Source organism: Cydia amplana, chromosome 7 (genome assembly GCF_948474715.1).
Source record: "Cydia amplana chromosome 7, ilCydAmpl1.1, whole genome shotgun sequence".
NCBI lineage: Eukaryota > Metazoa > Arthropoda > Insecta > Lepidoptera > Tortricidae > Cydia > Cydia amplana.
Genome location: NC_086075.1, coordinates 2,792,456 through 2,806,580, shown reverse-complemented (window position 1 = coordinate 2,806,580; position 14,125 = coordinate 2,792,456). Strand labels below are relative to the sequence as shown.

Sequence of the window (14,125 nt, the reverse complement as noted above, 5' to 3'; positions counted from 1 at the left end):
CAGACCGAGTTGGATGCCCTGGATCGGAGAGTCCGATCACTGCTCACCGCACATCGCATGCTACACCCACGCTCGTCAGTTATGAGATTGTACATTCCACGGAAATGTGGAGGCCGAGGCTTCCTAAACGCCAAGGATCTCCACAACCGCGAGGTGTACAATCTCAGGAATTATTTCCTTAACAACGAGTGTGGGATGCATCGTGATGTGGTGGCAGTAGACAGGAACCTCACGCCGCTCTCCTTGGCAAACGAGAACTGGCGCAAACCTGTGGTACTAAGTACTGCGGATCGCAAGGCGGCATGGGAGAGTAAGGTGCTACACGGGCGGTTCTACAAGGCCCTCACGGGACCCGATGTGGACCTGCTCGCGTCGGTGAACTGGTTACGATTCGGGGACCTCTTCGGAGAAACCGAGGGTTTTGCCTGTGCAATTGCGGACGAAGTAATGATGACGAACAACTATCGGAAATATATCCTGAAGGACGGTACGGTCGACATTTGTCGAGCATGCCGCCGTCCCGGAGAGTCACTCAGGCATATCATTTCCGGTTGTTCTCATCTTGCTAACGGCGAGTACTTGCACAGACATAATCTCGTAGCCAGGATTATTCACCAGCAGCTTGCTCTCCTATACGGCCTTGTGGACCGCGAAGTACCGTACTACAAGTATTCACCTGCGCCAGTTCTCGAGAATGGTCGTGCCACGCTCTACTGGGATCGATCTATCATCACTGACAGGACTATTGTAGCCAATAAGCCTGACATTGTGATAATAGATCGAGCGCAACGCCGGGCCGTGCTCGTTGACATCACCATCCCCCATGATGAGAATCTCGTGAAAGCCGAGAAGGACAAGTCCAGTAAGTACCTAGACTTGGCTCACGAGATAACCGCCATGTGGGATGTTGATTCGACGATCATTGTTCCGATAGTTGTTTCAGCGAACGGTCTAATAGCGAAGAGTCTCGACCAACATCTTGAGAGACTCTCGCTAGGTGGTTGGATCAAGGGCCAGATGCAGAAGGCGGTGATCTTGGACACGGCGCGGATAGTCCGCCGGTTCCTGTCTCTGCAGCCCTGACCACCGGTAGCTTGGGCCTTGCCCCGCTGCTGGCGGCACCCTAGGTTAGGTTTTTTATAATGTGTTTATATGTATTTTGTATTGTTTTTGTAAGTGTTTTTGTATTTTATTTTTATTTTTATATCCATATTATAAAATAACCTAACCTAAGATCAGAAATAAATAAAGTGAATAATAATAATAATAGTTCTTTATTTACAGGTAAAAACCCATTTCAAAAATTAAGTACAGTGTAAAAATACAAAAATACAGAAAATAAAATAATAAAAATGTTAAAAATGTTAAAAATGTAAACTTATGACTCAGCGCGCTGCGCGGCTGATAATAGTCTGCCTATTTCGGCGTCATTCTTTATGCGCTGTATTTTCGCATCATCATCCCTTTTGGCTAGTAGCCGGTGATCTTGCACCCAGATATGTTTATATAATCCTTTTAGAGTGGTTTTAGCATTCCAACGAAGTTGACGCATTTGGGGCGTAAGGTTTTCGTTAATGTAAACGTTTTGCTCATTATCAATGGATATTAAGTCCTTATTCGTTCGCCTAGTTTTCCTCCGCATAAGCCACTCGTTTCTCGCTTGTTTGGATGCAAGCCTGACCACGACGGGGCGCACTCGCGGGTGCCCGCCGTCATCCGTTCTTTCCCGGCCTACCCTCCGTGCGCTTTCTATTTCCTTTGTGTTTAGATTTAGTTTTTCTGCTATTTTCATTACGGTTTTTTTGATATCCTCGTTTTCAACTTGACATAGGCCTATTATCTCAATCTCCTTCTCAACTTCCTTAGCTTCTAGTTGCGCTATTCTTTCTTCTAAGGTTTCATTTACTTTGTGTAGGTATGTATTTTTGCTTTCCAAGGCTGCGATCCTTTTCTGAGCACTTTCCTTAAATTCAGACATTTGTTGGTATTGCTCTGAGTAGAAATCGACTGTCTCTTGCAGTTCCGCCATCTGAGTTCTTAGGGTGAACATTATTTCAAGTTTTTCATTCAACTGGCTGAGGACTGTTTCCACCGTCGCCTTGTTCACATCAATTTCAATTTTGGGGGGGGGCTCAGGTTTTGGACTGCTGTCTCCTCTGGCGCATGTATCACATATTCTATTTTTTAAAAACTGGCTCGGGTTTTGTACACATTTTCTGTGGTATACACCCTCACACCGTCCTTCACACCGTAAGAGATCACCGTCCTTTTTAATGGACACATACAGTTTGCACTTTTTACAGTTCACCATTTTAAGGATATTTACCGCCACTAAGTAATTTATTAAGTATGGATACTAGTAGTAGTACGTATAACCTCTTAAAACGCTTCAACCCGTCCGTACGCTGAGCGCTTGCGCGACCGACATATGTAATTAACATATGTAATCAAAAAATATAGGTATATCTTATACCTTTAAACGAGCAATTCTTGTTTATTTATTTATTTATTTATATACATATTTCGGTGATCTCGGAAACGGCTCTAACGATTTCGATGAAATTTGGTATATGGGGGTTTTCGGGGGCAAAAAATCGATCTTGCTAGGTCTTATCTCTGGGAAAACGCTCATTTTTGAGTTTTTATATGTTTACCAAGCAAAGCTCGGTCTCCCAGATATTAAAAACTAAATTATAGATGGTCAACCAAATCTTGTCAGTAAAAAAAAGGCGCGAAATTCAAATTTTCTATAGGGCGATATGCCTTCGCGCCTACATTTTTCAAATTTGCCGCCTTTTTCTACTGACAAGATCTGGTTGACCAAGTATAAGTTGAAATTCAAATTCATGTCAAATTCCAATGTGTGCTGTCAAATAAAAATAAGATAATGCAATAGAGTCTCATTAATTATATTAAAGTATTATTAGCATGTTGCAATACATTGTCAGCAAACTAGGCTTGAATTGTACTTAAGCAAAATTTCTAATTAGGTCACACGGCACTTACGATGTTGCTCAACATTGCAACGTTTCTCGATGATTGAGAACGATCAATCATCGAGAAACGTTGCAATGTTGCTTTTTTACCTTCGAAGTTTGTTTAAAAAAATAATTGGTTTATTTTACACGTTGCGATGGGGTAAAATGAAGCCTGATCTAAATATAATTGCTTCGTTTATTTCGTTATATTGACAACTAGAGACCCGCCGGCTTTGCACGGGTTAACAAAAAAAAAACGCATCAAAATCCGTTGCGTAGTTTTAAAGATCTAAACATACATAGGGACAGGCAGACAGTGGGAAGCGACTTTTTTTTATACTATGTTAGTGATTTAATCATCATCTTCCTCGCGTTGTCCCGGCATTTTGCCACGGCTCATGGGAGCGTGGGGTCTGCTTGGCAAATAACCATCCATCCATCTGACCTTCCAACCCAGAGGGTAAACTAGGCCTTATCCTTATTGGGATTAGTCCGGTTTCCTCACGATGTTTTCCTTTACCGAAAAGCGTCTGGTAAATATCAAACAAGTGCAATAGGTGCTCAGGGTAACAATATTTCTGATATTGTTGAAGTCCCAGCAAACTGCATTGGTGGGACGTGTATATCATACGTAGAAAGCCTTCGGTGACCTTTTAAGTTCAAAGTTCAACGCCCTAAACTACTTGTTACATCTAACACGTCTCTCAGATCCCCAGTTATCACTAGATAGCTTATCAGGCAAGTCAAACTTAGAAGCGCGAGTTAAAAGGCGACATCTCGGTTTAGTTGCGACGAAAGAACGGGGCTTACTATTACAAAAGTGTTTTACTAGCGACCCACCCCGACTTCGCACGGGTTAGCAAATTATACACCTAAACCAGAGAAACCTATTTCACATATCAATAGAGTGATTCTTCTTGAGGAACCGCATGAAAATCCGTTCAGTAGCTTTTGAGTTCATCGCGAACATACAAACAGACATACGGGGCGGATTTTGTTTTTAATAGTTAATGTTCGTAAGCTTAAATTTTTCTAGATATTAATTAATTATTTTGTGTAACCAAAAGTAGTCATAGATATATAGAGACGTGTTCATATATTTGTGAGCGCCTTGGCCGCTCCGATATATCTGATGGCGACTGTACTTATTGTTATTTACTTAGAGCTATATATGCACTTGTACGGGTATCGTATGACAGTGGTTTCTCAATGCTGGTGCAACGTGTAGGTAATTGTATCCGGCGACACTTAGCACTATTATCAGGGTTGACACAATAGGTGAGAAACAGAATCTATGAAACGTATAATATGTAATAAAATATAGTTGTCGATATACTTGAATAGGTCACCTTGGCTTAAGGCGCCGTGAGTTCAGGGCTATAACCGCGAAAACCGAAGTACGCAAATTGCGGACGTCTTTCTCTGTCACTCTAATTACGCCTGCATTGGAGTAAAAGTAATTCCATTCGATTACGTGAAATCATAGTTCAGATAATCCTATTCGATTACTTATTCGAAATATGACCCAAATTAGTCGTAATAATACAGTAATTTGTGTCTACCAATATTATAGAACTCCCGAGCGATCTCGAATTATAAAAACGCTTATTATTCTGTACGAATTTGAACATTCATTATTAATAGAATCTTAAACTTCGATTGCAGACTATCATAAGTCACTGACAGTGTCAAAACTGACATACGCTATCGAGAACGTAATTTACTTTGTATACATCTCGCTTGCACTTACATGCGATACGAGCGAGTTGCATAGAAAGTAAATTACGTTCTCGATGGCTTTTATGTCAGTGCCAAACTGGTGGTAGCCACAGAGGTGACCCTAATTTTAAAGCATACTACAAAGCATACAATTCTAAGGTTTCGTGTTATTGATTATGAAAGCGCTAGGTTAATGGACCTTGTACCTTATATGGACAAATCATGTGTTAATGCATGGACATTTTTTTTAACTCAATATTCCGAACAAGCTATAAAGTATACTTTACTGCGCAAAACAATTTAGTTAGATTTTATTTTGTACACTGGTTGTAATGAGAAAAGGTCACTTTTTCTAACGCCGCATAGTCATTTCATTTCTTGAATGATCGTAAACCAAGTAATGTGGTAAGTATGTATGTAGATGTATATTATGTCGGTTGAAAGTAAATGTATTAAATCGGCATATATGGGTCGATCAACTATTTCTTGTTGTTATTCTGTCCCGTGAGCCAGGGGACAATAATATTAGCACAGTCTGTCAGAAGAACTGTTCAACGTACAACGTACTGTACAACGTTTTACTAAGATGGCCCATCGTGGAAAGGGTTGATAAAGAACTGCAACAAAAAATCATGTATTTTATTTTATGATACCCGGATTTTAAGAGTAACCCAGGAGAGTGTAACCTTGGCAACGAGTGACAAGAAAAAGTTGATTCGCCCATATACATCTACATACCTACCACAATAATTTTAGAATATTGGAGTAATTAGGGTTCCGTACCCAAAGGGTAAAAACGGGACCCTATTACTAAGACTCCGCTGTCCGTCCGTCCGTCCGTCCGTCTGTCACCAAGCTGTATCTCACGAACCGTGATAGCTAGACAGTTGAGATTTTCACAGATGATGTATTTCTGTTGCCGCTATAACAACAAATACTAAAAACAGAATAAAATAAAGATTTAAGTGAGGCTCCCATACAACAAACGTGATTTTTAACCGAAGTTAAGCAACGTCGGGCGGGGTCAGTACTTGGATGGGTGACCGTTTTTTTGCTTGTTTTTTTGTTGATGGTGCAGAACCCTCCGTGCGCGAGTCCGACTCGCACTTGGCCGGTTTTTTTTTGGCAAACCAGTAATAACAATTAAACTATGTCCTTTTTTCCTTTCTAGTCATGGCCGTATTTCCTGATATTCATGGTATTGGAGCACATAGTGCTGAGACTGGAGGGTAAGCCTGGGATCAGACTGAACGACGGTATCACCAGCATCTCCCACGGGATCCTACAGGAATGTGGCAGGTATCTATTCAGTTACAATAAACAACTACTTAAGGTTCCGTCACACAGGCGCGTTTTCCGGGCGGAGCGTGAGCGTGGCGCGCCGCTTTTACATATAAAACGCTAACGCCCCGCCCGGAAAACGCGCCTGTGTGACGGAACCTTTAGTACTAACTATGTCCCAAGGGTTAAACATGGTAGATAGGCAAACAAATTTCTATGCAGGGGGGTCACCCATTTCTGCAGCTGATGGCTCCTGACCTCTACACGATGGGCCAACGCCGGCCACTCCAAGTGCGTGCTCCAATTTATGCGTTAGAGGGAGCAAGTAATATTGCTATCTCATTCTACTGCATGGCTGCGTCCCTTGGAGTGGCCGGCGTTGGCCCATCGTGTAGAGGAGCCATAAAACGCTCACGCCCCGCTCGGAAAACGCGCCTGTGTGACGGAACCTTTAGTACTATGTGCCAAGGGTTAAACATGGTAGATAGGCAAACAAATTTCTATGCAGGGGGGTCACCTATTTCTGCAGCTGACTGACCATCGAGCTGCTGATCTAATGCTGAACACAGGAGTTGGTCATAGGAACTTTGGCCCCGATTCGGATTTTGTAATAGACATCTATTAGATATCTTTTAGACATCGCCAAGATACGATAACGATATGATTAAGATCTAACCTGTCAAATTTGACATTTCCGCGATTCTGGAGATACTCTTGAACGATTTCAACGAGATATTACTTAGAGATCTAATATACATCTAATAGATATCTAACACGATCTATCGTAAAAGTGACATTGGTTGCCCGAATTGCGCTGCAAAAGAGAACTAGTTGAAATCTAAACTACGTTTAGATCTATAACGTTTCTAGAATGAATCTAGTACGTGTCGTCTCTTGTGAATATCTTGAAGTTCGAATACGGCAGTTTGTGTTAAAAAACGCAATTTTTTTGAGTTTATTAGTAATATTTTGTTTTGTTATCAGAATCTTATGGCGAGGCGCCGAATCCTACCTATACACATGGATATACACCAACTTCAGAATAGTGGAGTTACCTTGGGACAACGTGTGGACGTGGTACGCAGCAGCGTTGGGGGTTGACTTCTGTTACTATTGGATGCACAGAGCATGTCATGGTGAGTGACCGACGACTCAGTAGGTGCCTACTTGCTATTGGTTGACCTAAAAATTGAAAACAATATTGGAATATTATTCTAAACTAAAATAGAAGTCATATACTGAAGAAAAAGTGACCAAACCCGGCGGCAGAAGCCGGATTTGAACCAGCGTCGTCATATTGCCTGGGTGCGTAGCCAACGTGCAATCGTTAACTTTCCATAGCGAACGAAACGCGTTATCACTGTCGCACTAATATGTAAGAGCTATAGAGAGGCACAAAGCGTTTCGTTGTCGTAGCGCAAGTGATTGTCATCTTGGCGAGGCACCCTGGACCGCTAGGCTACCCGGCCACAAAATTCGTTTCGATTAAAACACTTAAAACAAATGAACAAATTAATATCTCCGTCAAGTTTGAAACGGTTTAGAAAAAATATCAATAATACATGAGTAAACCAAACAGATAAAGACTATAAAATAACCTTAACATAAATTGTCAGTGGCAGTGAAAAAATGTTTATTCAAGTGTAAAATTTGAATATTCATAATTTTCCTTGGCGACAAAATTCAAATTACATTCCATCAAAGTGTAATATTAAAAGAACGTTAAAATTTCTCCCTAGAGTTTTTCATTCCAACCTTTGATTTTTGACGATTCCCCTGAGTTGCCGTCGTCGTTGAGGAAGTTCTCATGACAGACGGAGTCTTCCTCGTCGCGATTGTTTGGGGAACATATTCAGGGCTATAACCGCGAAAATCGAAGTTCGCAAATTGCGGGCATTTTTCTCTGTCACTCTAATTACGCCTTCATTGGAGTAAAAGAGAAAGATCCCCGCAATTTGGGAATTTGGGTTTTCGCGGTAGCCCCTCAGCACCTTGCGTGACAAAGACAACACAGACAGAGACAATAGACATACCTATCTGTGGTTATATTAAATTATCTCTTCCTTTCCAGAGGTGCACATCTTATGGGCGCAACATCAAGTACATCATACGTCGGAAGATTTCAACATGGGTGTTGGCATCAGACAGTCTATATTGCAGGGATGGTGCGGATTCGTAAGTATTGCTTATTCTAAGTTAATTTAAATATTAATTATGCAAGTAGGTTTCAAGGGTTATTTTACCAGTCAATACAACATTTACAGTAACATCATACATGGAAAACAATCATGATATCGGCAGGATTCCCTTCGGTTATTATAATTTAGTTAAAATTCAAGCTTATGGCAGATGATATTGGCATATCGAGACATCAGTGAAAATTATTCCAAGCAAATAGAATTTATAAATATAATACTATGGTAAGACAAATTTATTTCAAGTTAAAGTAATGTATCGTCGGGAAAAATATAATATAGAACTTTTATGCACTAATTCAGTACAATGGGCATGCCTCCTCGCATGAAATTTAAATATTCTATAGTTATTTGTACAACAAGTGATCCAAGTTTGATATTTCTTCGAGTGCTTATTTTGAGTCCCGTGCAAGCGAAAGATTCTATAATAGATTCACGAGCGTAGCGAGTGAATCTAATTTAGAATCTTGAGCGTAGTAAGGGACTCAAAAGCGCACGAGATGTAAATAACTTTGATCTCGTGTAGTACACAACATTTTTCACCTCAGCGCAGTGAGAACATACCTATTAGACAACTTGAAAAATGTAATCCTTCTTCATCACTTAATACCTGCACTCATGTTTTCTTAAGATATACAAACAATTAAGTTTAATTACCGCAATGGAACACAAAAACAAAACGTAATAATAAATTCCAGTAAAATAATATAGAAATAACAAACATTAACTGACACTTCAATCGCCAACTTTGACAACAAAAAAAATCTTTGTAAGATACGGTCCGAATTGCGGATACGTACTATTTGTCAACTATGGTAAAAATTCTTAAAAGTAAAATAATTAATTTTGCGTGATGATCTGTGTATTTTTTGAGTTCGTTATTTTAATTTTACAATAAAATACCTAAAATATAGTATTTTATCAGTTTTTATGAAATCTTAAACTTTATTTTTATTTATTAATTATTAAGAATTCATACTCGTACGTGGTTTGGAACGATGCGGTCTGAAGTTTTTCGGGGGTCTATTATAAACCGTGAATATACTGTTGAATGTCGTTTTAACTTTTTTTTGTCTGTTTCTTTTTGCTAACAGTGTGAAAGGGACAGAGATAATAGAACCCAAGTATTTCGAACTTTTATTAGACCCCGCATGTTGAAATGACATTTGACTATAAAGGTCACTTGAATGTCATTTTGTCTCACTCAGTGAGCAAAATCGCATTTTGCTCACTGTTTTTAAGAATCAAAGTACCCTTGTTCGAGCTGCTGAGGTAAAAAGTATATTATAACATTCTAAGCGTGATGTGGTTTAAATGTAAAATTGCGATACACAGCTTTGGCAAGCACAATGATCGTATTTAATTCGAATTTAGATAACGTTTGTCTTAAAATACACGTTTTAAGTTATTTCAAGCGATCGATGGCACTAAAATTTAAATGTTTTTGTAAGAAACTTAGATTACTCGTATATTAATTCAAATGCCATTTACAAACAAAACTTTTTAGAAATAGCTTTAATATTCAGTCCACAAATTAGTCATTGTAATTTTAAAGGTATCTGCCCACTACACCGTATCATACCATGACCGTGCTATGAACGTGTCAGGCAAAAAAAATATCTTTGTATTAAAAAGTATGAGACTATGCCCACTAGCCCGTTCCGTCACCGACCATACCCGTAGCGTGCCATGCACGGACCGTCAAAAATTGTCGGCGAGGATATTTTGCCGGTGCCGAAACGCTCCGTGCATGGCACGCAACGTTGCCAGAATTACGGTGCGTGCAGGCGGCGAAACGGTGTGCATACGGGTTACAACCGCGTATGGTGACCGTTCTAAGCCCGTTATAAACGGGTTGCCGTATCTGTTGCTCGCTCTTGCCAGTATGATAACCATTCGCTCGCTCTTTCTGACGAGTCTGGCTCTCGCGAATAAAACGCGGGTACTAAGGGCATGAAACGCGGATGCTACGGGGATTATAGGCGGATGCTATGGGATAATACGCAGTTACTACGGGCACTAAACCCGTTATGCACGGATATGAAACGATGTAGACACGGTGTAGTGGGCATAGTAGTCCGTGTCGCGTTACATTCCGTGCCTGATACGTTCATAGCACGGTCATGGTATGATACGGTGTAGTGGGCAGAGACCTTAACGCTCTGTTCAGTTTATTTTCAGGAGTTATGTTTTGGGCTGCCTGTGAATATATAATATTAGGAATTTGCTTGGCAAATATTAATCTTTTTAGCATATTTTTGTCGTAATTAGGATGTTAGGTAAATATTATAATTCCATATTTTTTACTTAATGCTGTTTTTACCTCAGCTCACAATTAATTCCGTTACAAAATTTAAGTATAAGACCTATGAAAACATTCTTGTTATAAAATATATTGAGCTTGGGCACTTATTATTTCGTTAGCACGCGTTTAATAATCTATCTAATACCTTTAAACGAGCAATTCTTGCATATTTATTTATTTATTTATTTATATATATATATTATATTTCGGGGTTCTCGGAAACGGCTCTAACGATTTCGATGAAATTTGCTATATGGGGGTTTTCGGGGGCGAAAAATTGATCTAGCTAGGTCTTATCTCTGTAAAAACGCTAATTTTTGAGATTTTATATGTTTACCGAGCAAAGCTCGGTCTCCCAGATATTAATGTACTTAATAAAGTTCCAATAAGTTTTTTATACTAAATACAAGTGATGAAAAATTATTCCAATAAACGCTCCATCAATTACATTTAAATCAGCTTGTAAAATTAATTTAAATCTCGATATTTTTTGAAGTAATTTTATATTAAGTTTTTATTATGTTCTTGTTAGGCCCACTTGCACCATCCCAATAACCCGGGGTTAAGCGGTTAAACCGGTAACCCAGTGTCAAATTGTACTGGTAACCATGGTAACCCCAGGTTTATCCGATTAACTCGGGTTAGTGGAATGGTGCAAGTGGGCCTTACGGGACAAAATAATTGGATTTTTAACAATTCTTGAACACATTTATAATTACGAGTTGTAGAGATTTGTTTGTTCTAATGCGCAGTTTAAATATTTTCATTAGTTGAAACAACTGCTAAATAGTAACTTATTTGTGTTAGAAATTAATAATAATTGTAAAGATTTATATAATTGAAAAGTAATTGTCAATTATTTTTGTAACACCACTCATTTGCATCTATCAAGTACTTCTCGAGACCTTTGCAGTGAGCCCAAACTCGATGTACTTATTTGTGTTTTTCCATCAATGAGTTCCATTGGATCTATCTCCGGAGTCCGGACTGTACCAACGAAGTATCTACTCCAAATTTTAACTGATTTAGGTACCAGATAGTGGCTTAGATTTAAGTTACCTACTACAAGATTTACAGCACATTGTATTTGTATTTGTTACACAAATAGACGCAGTGAAACTACATAAAATATAGTGTGTAAAAATGCTTTGTTCCAATGTCACAGCCGACAAGGGTCAACATCTTCAAATAGAATTACCCACTGAATAGTGAATACATTTCTACAATTTTTCGGATAACCTTAATATGTTTCCAAGAGGCCGTGTGTTCAACAAATTGAATATTAGATTTATTACTATATTCTCATGAGTCCAATGTGTTACTTTATTGCTTCCTACTTCTACAAATAGGATTTATAAAAAACGAAAAATAAACGTACTGAAACTTGAGACTGAACTAATACATGCGAACTTATACATGTATTCAGAGGATAATGGATGATCGCTTCTACATACACACGTGGGGACTATTTTCCTCTCTGGATATTGACATTATGTAGCTAAAATATTTTGAACTTATACTTAAGTACTTCTTACCTGAACAGAGAAGGCATGTCAAAAACATAGTAGGCAGTAGGAACCTCTGCATCATATGCCGGAACCACACTTCGCTATGCGTTATTTGTTATGCGCGTTATTCGGCCGCATACGACGAAGTGTGGAGGGTTCATTCGTCTATATTTGCTATATTTGCCCGCATAACGCATAAGCGCGAATAGCAAATACACCTATCCGTCCACCTGTCGGTATTTTGACACACTTCAAAGGACACGAATAAGCCGAATATGCGTCTCGACTGCCCACACTTCGTTCACTCATTCACTCGCTTACGCTTTTCAAAGTCAAAACGCACCACATATGTTTGGCACACCGGCACCAAGTTTGGCACACCGGCACGAAGTGTGGATGCCGTGTTTGTTGTTCGCTCACATAACAAATATTTGAGCGAATACAGCGTAGTCGCATAACAAATAACGCATAGCGAAGTGTGGTTCCGGCAATAGAAATTAAGATATGTCTTGTCAACAGATCTTCTATCTCCCTTTGGCGCTAGCCATCCCGCCAGCCCAGTTCGTGATGCACCACCAGTTCAGCTACCTGTACATGTTCTGGATCCACACTGAAGCCATCAAGAGCCTCGGGCCTCTGGAGTACATCCTCAACACGCCTAGCCACCATAGGGTACATCATGGTAAGATCATCTTTTCTCCCTCTAGCGCTGGAAATTCCATCACGATGTTCTGGATTCATACTGAAGCCATCGAGTGGAATGCTCCTACAACAACACGTGCACTATAGATCTATCTCTTAGCTAATACGTTTCAATCCAGCAGGTCTGGAGCAATGGCCGAGCTGTTATCGGCTACGTCACAGCATATCGTATGCAACCATTTTATTCGTACTTTGAAGTTTTGTTGCCCAACCTCATAATGTTTTACTAATTCCTTTGCCAAATCATGGATAAGGGTAGGGGTGAGGGACACCTTTTATAAGATACCTACTAGTTGCCAAGGATACAGATATGAAAAAAAACCTAGATAGTTGTCATCCGAATGTCAACTGAGAGCGGGCCCACCTTGTTACAAATTTACCACGCTATAAAGCGTGGTAAATTTGTGCTACTTGGTCAAGCAAATCTTGTCAGAAAAAGGCGGCAAATTTAAAAAATCGCAGGTTAGCAACACTACGTTTGAATTGTTCAAAAATCGCTGTGGTTTATATTTTATCTGTGGAACTGTTTTGTTTACATTTCATCGTTATTCGATACATTGCTGCTTTTGGTTCGCTTCCTTCCATACCATACTTTAGTTTACTTTACATTACTACTGACATATCCTGCTTGTCAGCCTATACTTTAGCAAAGTAAATTTAATGACATTTGTTATATTTCATTGTAGGCAGCAACAAATACTGCTTAGACGTGAACTACGGAGGCGTCCTAATCATCTGGGACAGGTTGTTCGGCACCTTCCGCCCTGAGACCGACAAGATCCAGATCGTCTATGGCCTTATTTACAACCAGCCTTCTTTCAATCCCATGTATTTGCAGGTTAGTTGTATGGATATCTTTACCTATCACGGAACAATGGTGTTCCGTACATTTGAGAGGCGTGCTTGGAGCCAAAACCAAGATGTCCTTTTGATACTTTAGTGAAATCTAAGAGGTACACCGAGGTGATGCTGCCCTTGTCCGTATGATGGGACGCATGCAGAGGCACTAATGCTGTTGGTTGTTACGAGCAAAGGCATATGTAACTTCATCTGTCAAACTTAATTATATTCCTTTGCCTGAACATGCAATCGTGCAACATATCAAGATATGGAACGCAGATTTTCATTATAACAAACCACTTTTGTGACAACTGCCGTCGTTTATTATAAAAACATATTATGCTTCAATTTATTAATTTTACCAAATTCTGTAATACCTATGACATATCGCAGTCGTACATAAACGTTTTATCTGTCACCCATGCTGAGGAATACTGCGGTAGACTTTGCCAATATTATTCAGGACAGGTACGTAACGTACCCGTCGGAAATGCGGTTTCAGAGAAATTGTCGACTTATAGGCCGAAATGTGTATGACATATGTTTGAGGAATGAATATTCGGATATCCTCAGATAATTGTTGTTGGAAATTAAACC

At 39.6% G+C, this 14,125-nt stretch overlaps 1 protein-coding gene across 1 annotated transcript in view; it reads left to right on the top strand.

Moving 5' to 3' along the window:
- Window positions 1–14,125, top strand: part of LOC134649381 (alkylglycerol monooxygenase-like) — a 45,317-nt gene that overhangs the window by 23,348 nt on the left and 7,844 nt on the right. Inside the window, exons 3-7 of the mRNA XM_063504114.1 lie at window positions 5,869–5,996; window positions 6,963–7,114; window positions 8,050–8,153; window positions 12,506–12,668; window positions 13,375–13,526. Coding sequence (XP_063360184.1) covers window positions 5,869–5,996; window positions 6,963–7,114; window positions 8,050–8,153; window positions 12,506–12,668; window positions 13,375–13,526 — 699 coding nt within the window. The remainder of the gene's footprint in view (window positions 1–5,868; window positions 5,997–6,962; window positions 7,115–8,049; window positions 8,154–12,505; window positions 12,669–13,374; window positions 13,527–14,125) is intronic.